The sequence below is a fragment of the Cololabis saira genome, chromosome 2 (assembly GCF_033807715.1).
Source record: "Cololabis saira isolate AMF1-May2022 chromosome 2, fColSai1.1, whole genome shotgun sequence".
In the NCBI taxonomy this organism is placed as follows: Eukaryota; Metazoa; Chordata; class Actinopteri; order Beloniformes; family Belonidae; genus Cololabis; species Cololabis saira.
In genome coordinates this window covers 25,611,821-25,635,335 of record NC_084588.1, presented here as the reverse complement: position 1 = coordinate 25,635,335, position 23,515 = coordinate 25,611,821, and the positions used below count along the sequence as shown (strand labels likewise).

Below are 23,515 nucleotides of genomic sequence, written 5' to 3'. Positions count from 1 at the left end.
AATTTAACAATTAAAAAGACTCAAACTAAAAACTAAAAACTCAACTAAAAAGATTTTGTAAGCAATATGTGTCGCAGTTTAATATGCCCTGACACGAATAAGCGGAACCTTTGTGTGTTGTCAGTTTTTGCTCTACGCCGAGTTGGGAAGTTCCTCCCTGCAGTTTCTTTGTTGTATTCTTGTTGTTTTCACTTGTTTTAATATATGCAGTCTATGATTGTTTCATGGCAAATGTCTTCCAGTGAAGTCCTACAACCCGTTCTGTTGTGAGTTTCGTAAATTGTAAGTGTTAATTGCTGTTATTATGGGAGTACAGGGACTGTGGAGGTTACTGGAGAGTACAGGGAAACCAGTCAACCCTGAGACACTGGAGGGGAAGATCCTTGCTATTGGTATCCTATATTTGAAGTTATCTGTTTTGTTTTTTTCCCTCATAATTTTCATTGTTGGATATTTCTCCTTCATCTCTGTATTGCATTACTGATGCTGGCTGTTGTGAAGTCATTACAATAACCTTAACCAGTCACCCTTAGATATCAGTATATGGTTGAACCAGGCAGTGAAGGGGGTGAGGGATCGTGAAGGCAACAGTGTCCAGAACGCCCACCTCCTCACCCTCTTCAACCGCATCTGTAAGCTGCTCTTCTTTCGCATCAGGCCAGTCTTTGTGTTTGATGGAGATGCCCCAATACTGAAGAAGCAGACACTTGTAAGTAGGGGTGGGTATTGGGAAGGACCTCGCGATACGATACGCATCACAATACTTGAGCCACGATACGATACACATTGCGATATCCCGATTATGCGATATCCCGATTATTATATTCTACATAGTTCACCGAAAAATTTAAAAATGCATTACACATCTTAAAATCCAAGTTGTATATATGTACATCAGATGATAGTGATGGATCTTAAAATCCGAGTTGCACGTTCATCAGATTATAATGACAATTCATGGGACAAACTGAGTCAAAACAATGTTTTATTATAACTATACAAGCTAAAGTTACAACATATTTGTATATGTTTTTCATATTATTTACATCATATGAAATTAACATTAAATGATAATAAACACAAGAAAGATGGGTACTAAAACCAAGGACAGGCACAGTGATCAGTCGGTATAGATATAAATCCATAAATAAATAAACCTCTGTCCATTATTTTTCATTTTTTTAAGGACAGGCAATTGTGTTATATAAAAAATAAATTATAAAATGAAATAAAACATGAAATAAAACCTGAGCTCAGTGCAGGGCCCTCCCGGGGTTGGTAGAGAGTGGCAATGCCCAGGACTGTCACTTAGGTAGGAGCACTGGGTGATATAATGGGAAAAAAATCGGGGATAAAAAATATTTAAAAAAAATCGATATTCACATTTTTAATATCGATATTGAATCAGCTGGAAAAGTATTGCGATATATTGCCATATCGATATTTTTGCCCACCCCTACTTGTAAGTCCATTACAGATTCAGAGGGAGCAATTCCCACCTTTTCTCTCATTTCACATCACTTGCTCTTCCCTTGCAGGCCCTGAGAAGGCAGAGGAAAGAGGAGTTGACCTATGAGTCCAAACAGACCAACGAGAAACTTCTCAGGACATTCCTAAAGAGACAAGCTATCAAAGCTGCTCTTGGAGAACGCAGGTAAGAGATGAGGAAAGTGTGGTGATGGAGGGATAACTGGAAGTGTGTCTCTCCCCCGTCTCCTTTTTGCCTCTCTATACATACGACGTGTATAAATGGATGGAAATTAAAACAGTCTACTCTGCTAGTAAAGTAATTGTACTCTGTACTCTGTTTTGCATCAACTGTTTTTTTTCTTCTCTACCACAGTGAGGATCCTCTACCGAGCCTCTCCAGTGTGAGAAGAAATGAGGTGGACGACATGTACATTCTGCCAGCCCTTCCACCAGCAGAGGACAGGGAAAAAAGCAGGTCAGGGAAGGTTATTATAAACTATTTATCAGAAATAAAATGGCAATTCACCCTTTACAAAAGATATACTTAGTTGGAAGACTCCTCTCTGCTCGATGAAACCAACAGCTTTCCTATACGTAATGTCAAAAATGAGGTTTTATATATATATATATATATATATATATATATATATAATATTTACTGTATTTCTCTGATTTATTTTCTTCTGATATCGTGCTAATAATTATTTGTGTGCACTTTCTTCTTCTTTCAGCTCAGAGGAGGAGGAGGAGGAGGTGGAGGAGAAAGAATGTGAGCCTGTGGTTGACAGTTATCACGTGTACCAGGTAAGATAAAAACATGCTTACCATAATCATTATGGAGTCTCACTAATGACACTAGTGACACTAATGGCCAACAGTTCAATCTTTATTTATTTCAGACTACAAGATCCATATTGACAAACATGATACAACAGAAGTACAAAACATAAAATAAATTAAAATACAGATTTAAAAAACATACAGGGACTCTCTCCAGTGTTTCCAAAAACAGGAAGAGTATCGGATGCTGCTCCTTTCAGGCATTGTCAGTGTCATTATTATTTCATTATTGGACTTGTTTAATCTCATCATAAAACTGTACATTAAGTTCCTGAGAACAGAACCCAAGGTTGGAACTCCACTGGTAACAAACAAGTGGCTAGCACTAGTCCACCTCGGGAGCCTCAACAGGATTCTGAGGGCATCATTATAGGCCACTCTCAGTTTTCTATATTTACCAGCACTGTAGCTGCACCACAAGTGGGCAGTATACAGTGGTGAACAGTATGCCTTAAAGAGAGCTATTTTTACATCGTCAGTACACATATAAAACTTTCGGGATAACATGTTTGCCTGTGCATACTAGGGCTGTTCGATTTTGCCCAAAAATAAAATCTCGATTTTTTTTTTTCTCTCAAAATCCGATTTTCGATTTCGATTACGATTATTTTGTGAATTGACAAAAGGCAAAGAAATGATTTCAAATATGCCCCATTGGGCTTTAAGTGCAAACTTTGCTCTTATTAAACCAAAAATGAATGAATAAAGTGCAAAACTCTGTAAAATAAGTTGAAAAAAAGTTTTAAAAAAAAGTTTTATCTCTGAAAAAAAAAATCAGCAAATCAGCACTTGCAAACATACAGTAAGTTATATTTCCAATTAAATAAAACAAGACATTTTCTAATTAAACTAAACTGGGTCTTTGCATGCTAAGTTGCAAGTTTTTTGCAAGGAGCACGAGCCGGTCTACCGCATCTGGCTTGAGGGATGCCCGGTGGCATGTTACAACGCCCCCTCCTACACTAAAGAGCCTCTCCAATGGGGCACTTGTCGCAGGTATTGAGAGGTATTTCCATCAATCATTAATATGGTATCAATCATTAATATGTGTGCAGACAAGGTTAAAAAAAAAAAAGAATTTTTTTTTTTTTTTTTTTTTTTTTTTGAAAAATCGATTTTACGATTTTCACATTTTAACATCGTTCTAATTACATAATCGCGATTACAATTTAAAATCGATTAATCGAACAGCCCTAGTGCATACAGTTTACAGTATTGTCTCTGTATATCGTCGTCATCACTGAGGTCATCCCTGATGATATGACCCAGATATCTGACCCTGTCAACGACACTGAGCACCTTGTTGGCCAGATGAAATGAAGGGAATGTAAACATAATATCATACTGCAGACCATATTCAGAGCACACATTCAGCAGCTGCTGTAGGCCAGCAGACCAGGGAGACATGATCACCAAATCATCTGCATACATTAAGTGATTTACGAGTCTCTCCCCCACCATACAGCCAGTCTTACACTTGCTAAGGTTAGTAGAGAGCTCGTCCATATATAGATTGAAAAGCACGGGTGACAAAATCCCCCCCTGTTTGACCCCATTAGTCACCCAAAAGGGCCCAGATAGAGTATCGCCCCATCTAACTTGCATAGTTTGATGGGAGTACCAAAAATGTAATATACGTATTAGATAAGAGGGTACACCTCTCTCTTTTAACTTAGTAAATAGTTTTCCATGGTTAATTCTGTCAAAGGCCCGACTAGCATGTGAACATGGTGGAATTATGTTTACTGTACTTGCTGACAGCTTCTTTTAGAGCAGTGGTTCTCAACTCCGGTCCTCGGGACCCCCTGCCCTGCATGTCTTAGATGTTTCCCTGCATCAACACACCTGATTCTAATTAACAGTCGTCACCAGCTTGTCATCAAAGTCTGGACAGTTCTGTTGATGACACAGCTCCTTGTATCACGGTGTGCTGAAGCAGGGAAACATCTAAGACATGCAGGGCAGGGGGTCACGAGGACCGGAGTTGAGAACCACTGTTTTAGAGCATATACACCCATGTCAGTGCTGTGTTTACTTTTAAAACCAAATTGCTCATCCGTGGAGACAATATACTCTTGCATCCTCTCAAGGAGGACTCTCTCTAAAACCTTTGACAGCACACTAGCCAAGGCTATTGGCCTATAGTTATCAATACTGGAGATCTTCCCTGTTTTCTCCTTGACTACAGGGACCAATAGAACTGACAGCATGTGGTCAGGAAGTATTCCATGCATCAGCATTCCAGTAAAACACATAGCCAGTAGTACAGAAGCTCTGTGGCTGGAATATTTTAAGTGTTCGGCAGTTATTTGATCAGGTCCACAGGACTTATTTAGAGCTAGTCTCTCAATAGCTTTTCTGATCTCTTCAGGTCTAATAACCACACTAGCATTAGAAACAGCACCTAGATTAAAATCATCACTTTTAACACAATTAAATAGGTCAGTGTAATGTTTCTTCCATAAGTCAGCAATATTCACACTCCCCGTGACCCCGCCAATATTAGAAGGCAGTGGTATTTTACTATAGTTTATAGTTTTTACTTCTTTCCAGAAATCAAATATTTCCTTTTCCTGCATTTTTCTGGCCATCGAATTAGCTCTCAAAGTCTGCTCGTTCCTCTTTATAAAGCGAACTGCACTTTTAAACCGAGCCACAGCCTGCTTTTTTAAATCACATTCAGGACCATACCTTGGTTTCCCTGCTTTAACCCACTTTTTAAAGGTTTCCCTGGCCTGCAGGTGGAGTCCTTCCACATGGTTATTCCAGCCCGGCCTGTGTTTATGCTGGCCGGGCTGGAATAACCAGTTGTTTACGTCCCCATTTCTAAAGAGTTTGGGACACCATGTAAAATGTTAGGAACGGGATGAAATTATTAGCAAATCATTTTTTTTTTAATTGTTTCTTTATTTGGAAAGGACAATAAATAAAACGATACAGCAACACTCAATCAAATGAAAATGAATGTCCTTCCGGTTTTGTTAGTTTAAGTCACAAAAATTAACGTTTACATGAACTATGAACAGAAAGGGGGTCACCTGCCGCTGCTGTGTTGAACCAAACATAAAACCCAGTCGAGGTCAAAACAATGAATTACATATTACCAGTGAAATCAAACAAAATCTGCTCTCATGGGGGTGATAAATACAATCCAGTTATACCAAATCCTATAGAATATGTCCCGTTGTGCTTTTAGTTGGAAGGTCAGCTTTTCCATCCTAAAAATCTCTAAGGTGATACCGATCCAGTCTTCTAGAGTAGGTGGGGTCGGAGTTAACCATCTCCTGGTAATTGCTTTCTTACTTGCCACCAAGAGCAATTGCAGCAATTTTATCTCTCGCCTACATTCCAAAACAGTAACATGACCTACATATAACACGTCAAAACTCAGAGGAAACTGAATGTTAAAAACTGTGCTTACTGAAGCCTGGATACCCCTCCAGAACACTTTCAGCTTGGGGCAGTCCCAAAAAATGTGATAGTGGTTAGCCACAGTCGAGCCACATTGTCTCCAACATGGCAAATTTGCCCCTTTGTATTTCTCCTGATACGGTGTCTTGAAATATCTAATAATGTTCTTCCAACAATGCTCTCTCCAGTCCATGGAGCTAGATGTTGTCCATTGGAAGGACCAGATATTGCTCCAAGTCTCCTCAGAAATGTCAATCCTTGCTTCCCTTTCCCATTTAGCTTTGATGTAAAGAGTTTCGCTATTATTGGCATGGGATACAGCTGTGTACAGCTTGGAAATGGAGTTGGCTGGAGTCATTGTCATGGCATTTTTCAAAATGTGGTAAAATTCTAATTCGACATCTGAGAGACCTGTCATTTTACATTCACGCTCAATATAAGATCGTAGTTGCAGATATTTATGGAAATCATTTCGTTGTAAGCCATGTTTATCTTGTAAAACCTCAAAGCTGAATACAGTGTTCTTATGAGTGAGTGAAAGAAATGTTGTAAAACCATACATTGTCCACGATTTGAAGCTAGAATCATGCTTGTTGGGGAAAATATCAGAATCAAACGCAAACCATCTGAACATTCTCAACATTCTATGTATATTGCTCATATTAATCACCTTCTGCCAGACTTGAAACGTGTGGTTCAGCCATGGGTTCCCCAGCTTTTGTAACTGACACATTATACCCTCATCCGCCAACACAGCTTGAATGGGGAATGGATCTACCAGATTGGACTCCAGCTCCTTCCACTTAGCCGCATATGTTCCATTACTCCAATATATTAGCAAATCATTTAAACCCTGACAATCGTACAAAATGCTTTTTTGTTTGTTTATTCAAATACCTCACTTTATTACTATAGGCTTGTTTTGAATGTAGCAAAAATTAAAATAGAACCATTGACTTCTCACAACTAAGATACCTGTCAATAGTATCAATGCTCAAGATTAGTTTTTTATATTTATACACATATATAAATGTATCCCTTAATGACACATGTATGTCATATCTAAAATATCTTGATATTAATAATATATCATTATGATGCTAGGTTTGTCATTCAGCCTTTCTTTGTACACAAGCTTTATGTGATAAGACACATTTGATTGCTCACTGTGAATCAGGAAGAACTGTACGAAAACCCAAACTCTGTGGACATCAACTCGGAGGAGTTTGCCAGCCTGCCTCCAGAGATGAAACATGAGATACTGAAAGAAATGAAGGAGTTTTCCAAACGACGGCGGACCATGTTTCACAAACCTCCAGAGGTACTCTTCAGCTTAATTTGCAACTGCTACCTGTTCTCTTTTCAGCAGTTAACACTTGTTCATCCTCTCTTTAGGGTTCAGGAGACTTTTCACAGTACCAGTTGGCCGGCCTGCTGCAGAGAAACCGGCTGAACCAGCGACTGGAGGGGGTTGAGAAAGAGATGAGCCAGCAGAGTGCTGGCAGCGCTCCGGAGCTCTGCCAGCAGGACGGAAGTCAGCTGAGTCACAGCGTTGAGTCAAAGCGACTGGTCTCAGAAGACAACTCGCACTATATTCTTATTAAAGGTGAGGCAGGTGTGATGTTTACAGTATTTTACAGGAGTAAGCATTGAACCATATTAGATCTTTCTGAATTATTGCACATTAAATAAACCACACCAGTCCAGAGTGAAAGATCCTTGTTTTCAGATATCGTAAAATCTTCTTCCTTTTTATTGACCTATATAAAGGCCATTTTAAAATCTTTTGAATGTTAAGGCTGCCTAGAAGGTAGAGAATGAATCTGTCATTTTTGTGGTTTGCGCTTCACAGCAGCTGTTGTTAATCAAATGTCATGATTTGGCATTTGAAGACCAATTAGTGAAGTAGACTTAAAGTTTGAAACATTGAACCGTGTCTTTTAAGTCATTCATGAAACAGCTCTTCACATCACCCACACAGGCTCCAAAAAGAATGATGGCCCCCCAGAGAGCCGACCGGCAGCTGCTCCCTGGGCTGGGAGCTCCCTGTCAGGCTGCAGAAGGACGGCGGACAAACCCGAGCCCCTGTGGCGACCCGTCGGGGAAGATGAAGAGCAAGCACAAGGGAGCTCCTCAGCAGTTTCCAAACCCTTTGCAGCAAAGCCATCTCAGAGAGAGACATCCCCACCTTCGCCTCGGACACTCCAAGCAATCCAGGCTGCCATGAACGAGAGCTCAGACGAGGAGAGGGCAGGGCAGGTTGAGAAGGATGGCAGCGTGTCTCCACGTACACTCCAGGCAATCCAGCAAGCTCTAACCGAGGAGGAAGGAGGAGCATGTAGATCAACTGCCAAACCTGCTCCACTAGTGGTCATCAGCAGCTCAGACGAGGACACACAACCTTCAGCCAAAGAAAAATGTGATGTGAAGAGAAGCATAACAGCCCAAAGTTCATATGACAACGATACTTTGTTGAACAGTAGTTCTGAAGATGAGATGAAGGAAGGGATTGGACAGAAAAATAAAGACCTCAGATTTTCAGTGTTGCAACAAAAATCCCAGACAGAGGAGTCAGAAAAGAAGCATGAAAGACCAACAGAAAAGCAAAAAGAGCTGGAGACAAGAGATTCAGGGTACAAACCACTGATTACTGCTGAGTCCAATCGGAACACATTAGCCATCAATGTCTCTCCTCAGCCGTGTGGAAAACCTGTCAGCGCAGACACTGGCGTTCCTCCAGCACCCTTAGATCGGAGGGAGGACAAGCTTGCTGAAGCTACAGAGGAGGCACAAGAAGTTACAACAAAGCTAGCGAGCAGCGAGGAAAGCGAGTCCGAGGGTACAGTAACAGTTTTAAATAAACTGCACCAAGTATTTGTTAAATCCAAAGATGTTAACCTGTATCTGTGTGTGTGTGTGTGTTTTTTTTTCACAGAGAGTTTCATGGAAGTGTCAGAGGAGGAATTTAAAGAGGAGGATGAAGCTGATTCATTTGTAAAAACTGGAGAGAAAAGACTGCCAGATGAGGAGCTGCCAGATGAGGTCTCTAAAGATGGAAGGAAGAAGGAGGAGGAGTCAGAGGGAAGTTTATCCAAGGCCCTCAGCCGTTCAGCGACTGCCCTGAAGTCAGAGGATGAAGATGAAGAACGTCAGAAAGAAGAGAATGAGCAGAAGGAGGGAGCAGACACAGAGCGCAGACCAACACCAGCACTGAATGAGTGGCAGGACCTTGACATGGTTAGTGTTTTCCTTATGTGATAGTAAATTACAATATTTGCAGTTTTTGAAATGTGGAATATGAGATTCGTGCTATTCATTTTCACTTTTCTGAAATTTCATATATCCAAAGAAATTTTCTTCAAATCCCTTTATCATTGTCAGATTATCTGTTACTTATATGATAATGAAAATTATCAGAATAATTGGTCTGAATCACACTGGATTTTTACTTTGATGCCTTTATTTTGAAAGTATCATCTAAATAAAAAAGTTAAATAAAATTAAAGGCACCTCAAACTAAATGGAAATATTTAATTGTATTGAGACAGAGTTTCAGCTGACATTTAATGTGAAAACATATATTTTTCTCAAGGAAAACTACTTATTTGAAAATAGTGCTGCTACATCATCATGCTTAAAAGTGGTTTTAAATGAAGAGTTTTGCCGACGTGACTGGATCTGTTAGTCGCCTGAAGAAGAGAAGATATGTAATGAAAGTCAGACGATACCTTTTTTAAAAATCACATAAACATTCATGTTTATTTTTCAGTTACACAATAAGTATTTTTGGAGTGATTTCAATATTTTTCAACTAAAACACATATTTACTTTATGGGCATTCCAGCTTTCATGTTCTTACTCTAGTTGTTATGTCAGTGAAAAGGTAGCAAGAGAAAGACGAAAGAAGCCCAAAATCCACTCTAAAGAAGGCATGAATAAACCAATTGCAGACTTCTTTGAGTTACATGAACTAGTCAAGTGCATTTGTTATTACTTTATCTATGTTTGTTTAGCAGGTTAAAGTAGTACTGTGTGTTTTTGCTGCAGGATGAGCTGGAGGCTCTGGAGAACTCTCTGCAGTTGGAGCAGAACAACCTGAGGGAGCAGAAGCAGCAGCAAGAAAGAATGGCCAACACAGTCACCGGGCAGATGTACATTGAAAGTCAGGTGAGCTGAAGAGAAAAAAATAAATAAAAAAATCAACACATATAAAGTCATCAGGAGTTTAATCAGAAAGTACAAAATAGAAATCTAGATATAAACACTCAAGTGTTCCGTCTGTCACTGAGCTCAGCTCTGATGTTGCACAGCAGGTGCACAACTGACGGGGGGATACGTTTCTCTGTTGTACATCTGCCAAATTCCCCCAGAACCAGTACATTTCTTACACTATTACCATTGCTGCTGAGAATCTGCATGTGTTAAGTCTGCTTGTCAGCATGTTTATGCGTTTGACAGATCACACACACACACACACACACACACACTTGAAGTCACAAGCTGTCTGTATTTCGTCTTCATAAAATCAGCAGAATTATTAAACCGTCAAAGGAGCTGATCTTTAATAATCTTCTCAGCTGTTTTTATTATGAGCTGCTAAGAGCAAATTTTTCACACCACTATCGAAACATTGCACATACTTCTCAAAGCCTCTTTGGAGAAAAGGGTTGGAATAGTAACATTACAAGAAAATGAATGACTAAAATACTTGTAAGTAAGGAAATACGGTGATCGTTAGTATACAAACTCAAAAATGACTCAACACAATGACGGTGTCGCCCTGTTGTGTGCGGCAATCACCCAAGGTAACGAGCAGCTACCTGTGATGTACATTTATAAAAGGAGAATGTACTGTTTTTGTAAGTGATGCATTTGACAAACCAGGAACTGCTGCAGCTGTTCGGCGTGCCGTTCCTGGTGGCCCCGATGGAGGCCGAGGCTCAGTGTGCAGCCCTCGACCGAGCCGACCAGACGAACGGCACCATCACAGACGACTCTGATGTGTGGCTGTTCGGAGGACGCCACGTTTACAAGAACTTCTTCAACCAGAACAAACACGTCGAGCACTACCAGTACGATGACCTGCAGATCCAGCTGGGTCAGTGGCTGCAGTTTCTTGTGTGTTTCATGTGTGTTTATCAGAATTTAAATGCAATCAAGTAATTTTCCTTTGCTCCAAAATCAACCTAATTTAAAACGGTTAATTTTGGCTGTAGTTTTACTTTATTTTATTGAAGGCTCTATTTAGCTGCAATCCATTTTCTATAGATTTAGCTGCTTTCATAATGCAGACACACAATAATATATAGGGTAAAATAATCTAATGGTTCAGTAATACAGTGGGGAGAACAAATGTTTGATACACTGCTGATCTTAGAGGTTTTCCCACTTGCAAAACATGTAGAAGTCTGTCATTTTTATCAGAGGTCTTCAACGGGAGTGACCGAATCTAAACAAAAATCCAGAAAATCACATTGTATGATTTTTAAATAATTCATTTGCATTTTATTGCATGACATAACTGTTTGATCATCTACTACCCAGTAAGAATTCTGGCTCTCACAGACCTGTTGCAGGAGTTGGCTATCACCACCTCCTGTTCTCCACTCATTACCTGTATTAACTGCACCTGTTTGAACTGGTTACCTGTATAAAAAGACCTGTCCACACACTCAATCAAACAAACTCCAACCTCTCCACAATGGCCAAGACCAGAGAGCTGTGTAAGGACATCAGGGATAAAATTGTAGACCTGCACAAGGCTGGGATGGGCTACAGGACAATAGGCAAGCAGCTTGGTGAGAAGGCAACAACTGTTGGCACAATTATTAGAAAATGGAAGAAGGCGAAGGAAGTTTATTTACATAGCACATTTCAGAAACAAGGCAATTCAAGGTGCTTCACATAATACATATATGAAAAGTGAATATGAGGCGAAAAAAAAGTCAGTGCAGTGGCAGAATAAAGAAAAGTTGGACTTAAACTAGAGTTACAAATGAGTACTAAAATTAACATTGTTTAAAGTTAAAAGTAAGATATTCAAGATGATAGTCAATCTCCATCAGTCTGGGGTTCCATGCATGATCCCCCCTCGTGGGGCATCAATGATCATGAGGAAGGCGAGGGATCAACCCAGAACTACACGGCAGGACCTGGTCAATGACCTGAAGAGAGCTGGGACCACAGTCTCAAAGAAAACCATTAGTAACACACTACGCCGTCATGGATTAAAATCCTGCAGCGCACGCAAGGTCCCCCTGCTCAAGCCAGTGCATGTCAAGGCCCGTCTGAAGTTTGCCAATGACCATCTGGATGATCCAGAGGAGGAATGGGAGAAGGTCATGTGGTCTGATGAGACTAAAATAGAGCTTTTTGGTCTAAACTCAACTTGCCGTGTTTGGAGGAAGAAGGACGAGCATAACCCTAACAACACCATCCCAACCGTGAAGCATGGAGGTGGAAACATCACTCTTTAGAGATGCTTTTCTGCAAAGGGGACAGGACGACTGCACCGTATTGAGGGGAGGATGGATGGGGCCATGTATCGCGAGATTTTGTCCAACAACCTCCTTCCCTCAGTAAGAGCATTGAAGATGGGTCGTGGCTGGGTCTTCCAGCATGACAACGACCCGAAACACACAGCCAGGGCAACTAAGGAGTGGCTCCGTAAGAAGCATTTCAAGGTCCTGGAGTGGCCTAGCCAGTCTCCAGACCTGAACCCAATAGATAATCTTTGGAGGGAGCTGAAAGTCTGTATTGCCCAGTGACAGCCCCGAAACCTGAACGATCTGTATGGAGAGGTGGGCCATATCTCTGCTGCAGTGTTTCTAAACCTGCTCAAAAGCTGCAGGAAACGTCTGTTACTGCTAACAAAGATTTCTGTACCAAATATTAAGTTTTGTTTTTGTATCAAATACTTGTGTCACGCAATAAAATGCAAATGAATTATTTAAAAATCATACAATGTCATTTTCTGGATTTTTGTTTTAGATTCTGTCACTCACAGTTGAAGAGTACCTCTGATTAAAATTACAGACTTCTACATGCCTTGCAAGTGGGAAAACCTGCAAAATCGGCAGTGTACGGGTATCAAATGCTTGTTCTCCCCCATAAACATATACAGGACTGTCTCAGAAAATTAGAATATTGTGATAAAGTCCTTTATTTTCTGTAATGCAAAAATGTCATACATTCTGGATTCATTACAAATCAACTGAAATATTGCAAGCCTTTTATTATTTGAATATTGCTGATCATGGCTTACAGCTTAAGAAAACTCAAATATCCTATCTCAAAAAATTAGAATATTCAGGGAATCTTAATCTTAAACTGTAAACGATAATCAGCAATATTAAAATAATAAAAGGCTTGCAATATTTCAGTTGATTTGTAATGAATCCAGAATGTATGACATTTTTGTTTTTTTAATTGCATTACAGAAAATAAAGAACTTTATCACAATATTCTAATTTTCTGAGACTGTGTGTGTGTGTGTATACGCTTACATACATGCATACATACATACACACTTTTTGCTAACCTGTTACTTTTCTCCGACAGGTCTGGACAGAACTAAAATGATAAATCTGGCTTACCTACTGGGAAGTGACTACACGGAGGGCGTGCCAGGAGTGGGGTACGTGACTGGCATGGAAATACTCAATGAGTTTCCTGGAGCAGGTCTGGAGCCTCTAATCCAGTTCAGGTGTGTGCACCTAATAATGTTTTGGAATTTCATCCTTGAAAATATCTACCCTTCTGTCTTATTGTTGGCTGCATTTGTCTCACTGTTGCAGTAAATGGTGGTCAGAAGCTCAGGAGAAAAAGCGTCTGGTGGGTGATCCCCGGCATACAAAGGTTAAGAAGAAACTGAGGGACTTAAAACTGCAGCCTGGATTCCCAAATCCCACTGTAGCTCAGGCCTACCTGCAACCTGCCATCGATCAGTCAGACAGCTCCTTCAGCTGGGGACGGCCACAAGTCGATATGATCAAAGAATATCCTTTCTCTGTTTGTGCAAATGTGAGTCTCTCGTGATTGTGAACATATAGTTTCCTTAACCTTCTCCAAACGTTCTGTCTGAGTCGTTTTGGCTGGAACAGTCGACGGACAGAAGAGACTCTCCAACCTGTCATGAAACAGCTCAACAGCCACCAGGTAAACTTCTCATCCAGTGAGTGCCTAAATATCCCCTAGGATATTTAGTGGTACCTCTTAACAGGATTCTTCTCTCTTAAAAGGGAGTTTTTCCTTCCCACTGTTTGGCGTAAGGTTTTTCTTTGACGAGGGGAGTTTTTACTTGCCGTTGTTTATGTAATAGTTGCTTGAGGTCTCTGGAAAGGGCCTCAAGACAAGATATATATATAGCATGTAATAGATGCTATATATATGTATATGCAGGGCTGCACATAAGTGGGTCGCCAGAGCGCATGCGTCGTCAAAATCCACAGTGCGCTGTCAATCTTGTGCTGCGAAGCGCTTTTGCGTACCAACAGCTGGGGCTCATATTATTGGTTGTGGCCAGACCAGAATACTAATTTTAAAAAATCTATTGCGAGAGCTTTTCCCCACTCAAAGCCACTCAAAGTTGGTACTGGCCAATCACAGCGCGTCCTTACTCCCCCTCCATGCTCGTTGCGGCGGTGGGTTGGGCAGGAAGAGAGGTAAGGATCACAAGCAGCTTTACTGAACAAACCCCGACACGTCTCTCAATATGTCCAAGAAGCAAGCGCCATTAAGTAATTATTTTGGCGTTCCACCACCACCAACTACAAAGAGACGCCAAACTGAACCACTACCCGAATCGAACAGAAAACGTGTGTTCGCCGAGAAGTGGCTGCATGATGTTACGCGGCGACGCGTACCGTACGTTCGCATTCCCGTGTATCCTACCCCGTAAGCTCTGCGTTGGTGCAACGCAGAACCATAAATCAGCCAGTGTCCGTCACTGCGTGCAGCAGTTTCCTGCACCAGCAAGACGCTGCTCTCTGATTATGGCTCAAAGTTTATGAAAACCCCAAATAAAAAATTAATTAGAGAATATTTTATGAAATCAATAAACAATTCCATCATCAAAATTATAACAAATAAAGGTTCAACATATCTTGCTTTGCATGTAATAAGACTAGGTAATATATTAGTTTCTCCTTTTAAGTTGAATTATTGAAATAGATTAACTTTTACACCATATTCTAGTTGAATTATTGAAATAAGTTAGCTTTTACACCAAATTCTAGTTGAATTATTGAAATAAGTTAACTTTTACACCAAATTCTAGTTGAATTATTGAAATAAGTTAACCTTTACACCATATTCTTCACCTGAAGCAATATTCTACACCTTGGCTGATGTGGACATACGTAGCATAGGAGGCTATTTCAGCTGTACAGTCATGCAAGTTCAATGCTATTAAAGAACACGTTTTTTCATATAAAATAAACACATTTTTATGCAGTTTAGAAGTTTTGGGGGTTTGTTTTGGCTCCTGCGCTGCTGAAATCGGGGCGTCCTTCATTTCTATTTCTGAAAGTTGGCAACCCTAGGTGCAAAATATGCCGTGAGCATCCCAATCTGGCCGATAAAAACTGTAACTTTTATACTGACTCTACAGACTAACACGCACCATAATTTGTTAATTCATCTTTTTAAGTGAATAAATATCGTTTTGCCTATAACTTATTCCTGCATCCCTCTTTTATCGATCCGGCAAGACGGGTCACCGCGTTTTTGGAGCCCCAAGTCACATATCCAGGGGCTCCTCTGAGCACCAGACCAAAATAATTATGTGCAGTATGAATACATATTGTCTGACATATCCTGTTAAGAAACAAATTAGATAAATAAGATTAAATTGAGGGAAAAAGTGTTATGGTGATGTTCACTATATTAGTTGGGAAAAAAAACAGTCTGTGAAAATACAGTCTTCCAAATTCCATCCATCCATTATCTTACCCGCTTTATCCCTTGCGGGGTCACGGGGGTCTGATGGAGCCTATCCCAGCTCATTTTAGGTGAGAGGCAGGGGTTACACCCTGGACAGGTCACCAGTCCATCACAGGGCCACATATAGACACACAAACCATGCTCACAATCACACTCACACCTACGGGCAATTTAGAATCATCAATTAACCTACTATGCATGTTTTTGGACTGTGGGAGGAAGCCGGAGTACCCGGAGAAAACCCACGCAAGCACGGGGAGAACATGCAAACTCCACACAGAAAGGCCCCTGCCGGGCCTGGGAGTCGAACCGGTGACCTTCTTGCTGTGAGGCAACAGTGCTAACCACTAAGCCACCGTGCTGCCCTTCCAAATTGTGTTATGAAAAGACGATACAAAGCTGTTTGTTGTTAAGTGAATAGAAAACACTGCCTGGTAAAACCTAAATATTTAGTTGGAGCACATTTAGTTTTGATAATGAGGCACATTCAGCCTGGTAACTTTTCAATAAGCTTATACAATACAATATTTAAATATGATGATGATGATGATAATAATAATAATAGCTATACGTTTTTGTATAGCAGCACTCAAGGACACTGTACATGAGGTGAAAGATAAACAATAAAATCATAAAACCATAAAATACCACACCATAAATGAAACCATAATCTGCAAGATATAATAACTTTTTTTATTTTGTCCAGATTTATGTGGCTTTCTTGTTTTATGCCAAAATCTTGTATTGATGATGGATTTGTCAGTGCTCTCTGTAAAGTTTTCTCGGCCCATCCCAAAGATGATTTTAAGGTTTGAACTCTCCAGTATCCAGTTTATGTGTGAAAATGATGTCTCAAAGTCTCCAAACCGTGAATCTCTCACAGTTGAAGTCTACTGAATCCCAGCATAGTTATCTTGGAATAAACCTGCTCCATCAGGAAAAAAAAAAAGAAACTTCCTTCGTCAGTGACCCCATTTTTTTTTTTTTTTTCACATAACGTTGCCAAACCTGGACATGACTAACTAAAGCAACCTCGCAGTCTGGCACATTTAGGAAGCAGGTATGATGGGGGCATCACTTCTTCCACCGCTCGTCTTACCCTCATGCAATCCGTAGACGAAACTTAAACGGTCAGGAATGAAGGGTCGAGACCCCTTGAGCTCTTAAAATAAACAATCCTTAGGCCGAGGAGACCAGTGGAGCACATTCAAACGAGAGAACCAGTCAAGAAAACTGCTTGAACTTTGAATGCTTATAACTAAATCAATGTAGCGTGTACATGAAGAGGTAAATCTTTTTAAGCCATCCTATTCTGGTGGTGTTATGCTCAAAACAAGAAGTTACCTCAACAAAAGTCCCCCTAGTTTATTTACACCGTGCCTTTAAATATCTCCAGGTGGATTTTGTGTGTTTTGACTAAAGTTTGTGAAAAATTAATTTCCAGTTTTTGTGTTTCATCCGTCATTGTTTTGGTTTAGACCCAGCTGCGCATAGACTCGTTCTTCCACCTGGAGCAGCAGGAAAAACAGGCAATCCGCAGCCAGCGACTCCGCCGAGCAGTTACCTGCTTAAAAAGAAAAGAGAGGGACGGAGGAGGGGACGAGGGCAGCGAGGAGGAAACCCATTCTCCAACAAAGTCTAACAGAGAGAGTGTGAAGAACGGACAGGAGGAGAGGTCTGTGCCAGGCCGAGGGTTCCTGTGTCCGGAGCCAGTTCGTGAATCTCCTTTGACATCAGTCGCGGGTGTCTGCAGCCCTGGCCGGGAATCCTGCTCGGGAAAGGCCGTTCCTCAGCCGGCTAAGTCTCTTCCTCAGAGGAGCAAACGAAACAGCAGTAGCAGTAGCAGCTCTGACGAGGACAATGATGGTGATGGGAAAGTTGCCATGGTTACAGCTCGATCTGTGTTCCAGGGCAACAGACGAGGCCGTGGAGCGAAAGGCACAAGAGGAAGAGGAAGCACGAGGGGGAAAGGGAGAGGGAAGAAGCAGTGATTACCTCAAATTTAACTTGAACAGAAACTAATATTAAATATGAAAGAAACGCCTCCAGATGTCTTTGATATCATATTTAATGTTTAAGGGGTTAAATAATAATGAATTCTGTAAACTATTTTATTTTACTATGTTTTTCTTGTTTGGAGATATTTGTATGAAAAAAAAATATTTTGCATTACATTTTTTAAGGATTATTTTCTCATGTATATATCACCTGTCCGTGTCTTGTGAATTTTGCCTCTGCTCATAAAAAATAAATAAATAAAATCCAAGGATGTCTGCATTGTATTCTACTTGAACCTTTGTAGCAGGCATTTAAAAACCCATTGCTTCCCCCTCTTCCCTTTGCAGCCTCCAGGCGCAGCACCTGTTGCTGTCCCTCTGCTTTACTGCTTTCGGCAGTCATTAAAGCTTACTCAAGGAGCAAGAAAGGGCTAGATGTCGGGCCACGGTATGAGATTGTTGGTCAAGGAGTCGGGGGACACTGTTAGTGTGTAACTTCAAACCATAGGTGACTGTAACAGTCTTATCAGAAACCACAGTGACCCAGATCTAGAGTGCTACAGTCAGCTGGTGGTGAGAGCAGAGGATTCTTGCCTGCCTGACAGACTCCTTCAGGCAGACACTCTACAGTCCAAGGGGACAGAACAAGGTGAGAGAAAAAATCCCATGAATCAGTGTATTTACTACAGTGTATTCTACTAACTACCTAGAACACTCAGCTGTGATACTTTAAATACTATATAAATACTTCCTGGCGGTGCACTTGTTTATGAGCAATAAAACAGGTAGTTATGGATGTCACAGCCATGAATCAAGCTGCTCGGCTCTGAGCCCCAGGCTCTGCCTTTGTCTCTCCCTCGGTGGGATTTCCTGACCTTTTTGTGTAAACTGGTGTTGCATTACTGGAGTTGTGGGTTGGATGCTCTCAGTAGCTGTCAGTGCTGACATACCTGGAATCACTAACAAATGCGGGTGGTCCAAAGAGGCATTATAGGCCTAAATGTGGGCCTATTTAAACTGCATTACTTCACTGCCTCAGCGGTTGATAAAACCAAAGAAATGCCTACTACTTTTCTTGCAAAGATAGGCTCTCAGCAAGATTTGTTTCATAATTACACTGCTATTATAATTATAGTCGGGGTAAAAAAAACATGCAGCAAACAAGGATCCCTTCACCCTTTAAATCTGGGAAATCTACAGCATTATGACCTTTCTGCTTTAGTTTTAGAGTAGTTAAATCCGTTATCTTTTTGTCTATGATGTTTGGGCCACTGCTCAGTTAGTTGTGGATTACATAGTCTTTATGGACTCTGTATTTAGGCTGCAGAGATCAATAACATTATAGGAACATTCTGGGGTCTAAAACAACTGTTAGTCCAAACCTTTATAATGGATAAAATTGACGTGTGATGTGAATCAAAGGAGTTTTGAGTTACTGTGGAATATATGTTTTCTGCAAGGACAAGCTGTATAGTAGTGAATTTAACTTTTTGAGTGTACAAAACGTGTATGAAAAGCGTTGGCTGAACAAGCATCTCTGTACAGTTGGCACCAGCTTTTTTATTAGTATATTCAAGTCTGCTAACCGATGTTGCATAAGCGACTGCCAAAAGATGCAAAGGGAAGATAATATGCCTGTTTCCAACTTAGATATTTATGCTGAAATAGACCAGTGTTAGAAGACTTGAACTCTCTTTGTTTTGTGTTTATAGGCAGCAGCTTGTGAGACACACAGTAGTCGACTTGGACAGACTTATGACGAGGCGCCAGCGGCCGGAACGAGATGCCTGTACAAACAATCCTTTTTAGATACTTTCTGTACACTTACAAAGTCAGAATTATTTCAGTTTCTCTGTAAAAATCCTGTCATTGAAGTGGAATGACACTTTTGAGTCCAGATGTGGCTCAATTGCTTTTGGTGCTTGCTTGATTTATTCACATCTCTGTGTCCTCTAACGTCTCCTCTGAAAATCAACCTGTATTGATACCAACAGCAACAGGAAACCAGTGTTTTATGCACTCTGCCCTCTCACCTCTGGGTCATTATTGTGTTCCTGTCCTTGTTGTAGATACCATGGCAGGTGCTGCTGGTGATGCAGAGCTAGCCAAGGCTATTATGTCACGGCGTTCCCTACCGTCTGCCATTGGCCCTGAGACCTGGGAGGGATACATGTTTTCTGATCTGGAGATCCGAATCAAGGAGTCTTTGGACGTGTACGGAGCGGTACTCTGGCCCTCGGTACGCCTGAACACTCTTAATCTTCAGCTGCTGGACTTCCCCTCCATCTTGACCACTGCACTTAACTCTAAACTTGTATCTCCCTCACAGGCAATGGTGCTGTGTCATTTCTTAGAGACCAACCGAGACGAATACAACCTCACAGACAAAAATGTGATTGAACTAGGGGCTGGAACTGGGCTTGTCACTATCGTATCCAGCTTGTTAGGTACAGGAAAAAAACAACAACAAAAGATTTGATTGGACATTTTACTTTTTTTCAAATCTTTGGCAATGCTTGGATCTCGCTTCTTTTAATGCTTAGCTGTACCGTCTCTCCAGGTGCAAAAGTCACATCCACTGACCTCCCGGATGTGCTGGGGAACCTCCAGTACAATGTAAAGCGCAACACAGCGGGCCGGTGCAAATACATCCCTCTGGTATGTTCAATGTGACGTAACAGTGATTTTTAACAATCAACCATCAATAGCAAATGTTGCTTTATGTATCTGATTTTTTGTGTATTTTCACAGAAGAAAAAATCTGTCAGTCTGATATTTTTAGTGCAAATCACATTACAGATTGTAATCCTACAATGCTCTCTCAGAGAATGCTGCTTTACTATGGTTTAGTTCTGTCAACTCACTTATCTTTCAGGTTACTGAGCTCACCTGGGGTCAGCATCTGGATCAGCGCTTCCCTCGTGCCACGCATTGTTTCGACTACATACTGGCAGCTGATGTGGTGTACTCCCACGATTACCTGGCAGAGCTGATGGACACCTTCAGCCACCTATGTCAGGAAAACACTCAGATATTATGGGCTATGCGTTTCCGACTGGACCCAGAGAACAGCTTTGTGGGTCGTTTCCAGCAGCATTTCTGTGTTGAGGAGCTCTATGACCTCCCAAGTCTGAATATTAAACTATACAGAGCATGGAAGAAGTGAGCAGAGAGAGGCTGCTGCCTGAACTTCTGAACCTGCCATTGATTATGTAATAACTGCTCGGGACTCATGTTCTGGGTATGGGTCTCTGGAAAGCGTCTAGAGACAACTTTTGTTGTATTAGATGCTATATAAATAAAATTGAATTGAATTGAAATGAATTGAATTGAACACACAGAGCTCTGAATATTTACCGTATAAATATTTGCTTATGACAGTGGTTTAGCTGGATTTCATCTACCAGCAGAATGCTCTCAAACGTGTGATTTTTGCTGAAGCATTTTGGCTGATACCTCTTCATCACGACATCTGTTTTCTCTGCCTCTTGTCTGAAAGGACTCTCCCAAAATAAATGGTGTTTATCTTTACTACAAGGGCTTCATATTTAATCTTGTTATCAAATAAAAGCTAAGACTGCAGGAGAGTCAAAACCAAGGCTTCAGTATGTTTTTACACATCTGTACACGGCAGCCACTTGAAATAACTCCCCTCTCATTCATGAGCAAGGTCTCTCTTGAAATCACAATTTTGAACAAGCCAGTTCAGAGAAGCAGTGAAGGCTCCAAGTTGTGGAGCTGGGTGGAGGAGGATATAATAAAACTGGGAAATTCTCCTCTGATCTGTCTCTGATGCCACAGTACTCTGCCAAACTGAGTCGCTCACAGAATGACAAACTGTCAGACTCACGCTGCCCAAGATTATGTGACAGGGTTGTAAAATGTGACAGTTTTTTTGTGTGCATGTCACTTCAAACATCCCAAAATATGCTCATATAGACCAAAACATTTAATTTCTTTCATTATATGTCCACTTTAAGGCTGATCATTTACTTTTTCTTTTTTTTCTTTTTTATGTAGATTACCAGAAATTGATTGATTTGAAACATCTACATCATAATTTTGTACGTTTTATTCATTTTAATAAAGACAGTTACTTTTCAAAGCTGGAACCGTAGCATAATATATATTTTCCAACAAATGCATAGTTAAATACTGCGATAAAACAGTTATTTTAGAGCTTACATACAAGGTCTCAGCATTTAGGGGCCCTCGTAATGACACCAAGCTGATGTTATTTTTCATTTTATTTTTTGTATTTTTACACTTCGATAAGACTTTCTTGGACAACTCGTGACTAGAAAAGCAATTTAAGGAGAGCTAATTAAAGATCACAGCCATGTTAGGCAATATGTGCTGCTTAAGTAACATGACGCAAGTGTCACGCACAAATTTCATGTTCTGGAAACCCACCAGTTAGCTTGATTATCTTGGAAAGAATAAGTTTGAGTCACTAGCTATTAATGCGACCTATTAAATCCGATACTTTTATGATTCCAAATCCTCCAACGATCTCATGGGGCATTTTCAGTCCAGTCATTCTTTGCCTTTCTGCTCATGCGTTGGATACATGTAATTTGGCTGCAGAACGACAGGAGTAGTGATGTGTTGGATTAAAGTGGAAGATGTTATCTAAGCTGGTGGCAGCGAATGTCACTGTTTTTGTCAAGATAAACAGATATAAGATTACCCAAATGGGTAGACAGACATGCAACAGGCAAAACCAAATAGAAATGTTAAGCCTGAGGTGCTGCACAGGAACAGAAAAGCTGATGTAAATCCAGAAGGCTCAAAAACAAAACAGGTGATAAGCTTAAAACAAAAAACACAAAATCCACAGGGCCGAATGTGAACAAATGAAACTGAGAGGAATAAATACCATGAGGAGTCAAACAACAAATGATGCCAATGGAGCTGCAATTGTAGGTTTTTATGGATCGTGCATGAAAAGGGAAATGGAAGACAAGCCATATAAAGTGAAAATCTTGTATTCAATTAAAGGTTTTCCACACAACAGTTTATTTGACTTCTTCTGTTATCACACTTTTGAGGTCTCTCCAACTTCATTTTACCATATGTCATTCATTATCTGTCTTAACATCTGTTCTGGGTGCCAAGTACAGAAGAGTATCAGGGCCAGGCAGGAGAAAAATATTTGAGGGGGGAAGATTTTTTTTTATTGTGCACTTCGAGAAAAAAGTCGAAATGTCGAGAAAAAAGTCAAAATTTCGCCTTTTTTCTCAAAATTTCGACTTTATTCATGAAATTTCGACTTTTTTCTCGTCATTTCGACTTTTTTCTCGAAATTGTACTTCAACATTAACCTGACATTTCGACTTTTTTCTCGACATTTCGACTTTTTTCTCGAAGTGCACAATGAAAAAAAAAATCTTCCTCCTCTAAAATATTATATTTATTTTTCTCCTGCCTGGCCCTAATACTCTTCCGTAGCCAAGAGTTACAATTAATGACAAATATTCATCCCTCCACAGTAACAGCATAAACATGCCTAAAATTAAGAGATACCATTTACAACTACTAAACTACTAAAGGATACACAATAAAATACTGTCCAATTGAGCTCATTGGGTTTACTATTGCATATGAAACATAGTTTTGTTGAAGTCATACACAAATCATGTATTGGCCTTTCTTAACCCCTCTTCCCTGTGACTATTTGTAGACTACCAACTTCAACAGAAATGCATTACTAGTATTACATGCAATATTGAATTTATTTGAATCCACAGTCACTTTTAAATGATTGCAAATTATTAAAAGTTAGTACATCACAACAATAGTTGGGTTTTACAAGTTTAGCATTCTTATAATATCCATTATATGAGGTTACAAAC

The 23,515-nt window shown here is 40.3% G+C and overlaps 2 protein-coding genes across 2 annotated transcripts; both read left to right on the top strand.

The window, feature by feature from the left end:
- Positions 1-172: 172 nt before the first annotated feature.
- ercc5 (excision repair cross-complementation group 5) lies at positions 173-17,876 on the top strand. Its single transcript, XM_061709937.1, has 15 exons — positions 173-392; positions 534-709; positions 1,539-1,654; positions 1,844-1,945; positions 2,202-2,274; positions 6,899-7,042; positions 7,117-7,327; positions 7,703-8,560; positions 8,657-8,958; positions 9,769-9,888; positions 10,606-10,819; positions 13,282-13,426; positions 13,518-13,718; positions 13,794-13,878; positions 17,142-17,876. The coding sequence occupies exons 1-15, from the start codon at positions 305-307 to the stop codon at positions 17,652-17,654; spliced, it is 3,348 nt and encodes a 1,115-aa protein (XP_061565921.1). The 5' UTR covers positions 173-304; the 3' UTR covers positions 17,655-17,876.
- Positions 17,877-18,022: 146 nt separating this feature from the next.
- On the top strand, positions 18,023-21,227 carry mettl21e (methyltransferase like 21e). The gene is made up of 5 exons (XM_061709926.1): positions 18,023-18,309; positions 19,730-19,899; positions 19,990-20,107; positions 20,221-20,318; positions 20,536-21,227. Exons 2-5 carry the CDS (start codon positions 19,735-19,737, stop codon positions 20,824-20,826), a joined length of 672 nt encoding a protein of 223 aa, XP_061565910.1. The 5' UTR covers positions 18,023-18,309; positions 19,730-19,734; the 3' UTR covers positions 20,827-21,227.
- Positions 21,228-23,515: the final 2,288 nt, after the last annotated feature.

Bases quoted from the DNA above. Each gene is read 5' to 3' on its own strand.
- ercc5 (XM_061709937.1), top strand. From the start codon at position 305: ATGGGAGTACAGGGACTGTGGAGGTTACTGGAGAGTACAGGGAAACCA. The intron at 9,889-10,605 runs GTGAGCTGAAGA...TTGACAAACCAG, and splicing joins AGATGTACATTGAAAGTCAG to GAACTGCTGCAGCTGTTCGG. The intron at 13,879-17,141 runs GTAAACTTCTCA...GTTTTGGTTTAG, and splicing joins AACAGCTCAACAGCCACCAG to ACCCAGCTGCGCATAGACTC.
- mettl21e (XM_061709926.1), top strand. From the start codon at position 19,735: ATGGCAGGTGCTGCTGGTGATGCAGAGCTAGCCAAGGCTATTATGTCA. The intron at 19,900-19,989 runs GTACGCCTGAAC...TCTCCCTCACAG, and splicing joins GAGCGGTACTCTGGCCCTCG to GCAATGGTGCTGTGTCATTT. The intron at 20,319-20,535 runs GTATGTTCAATG...CTTATCTTTCAG, and splicing joins GGTGCAAATACATCCCTCTG to GTTACTGAGCTCACCTGGGG.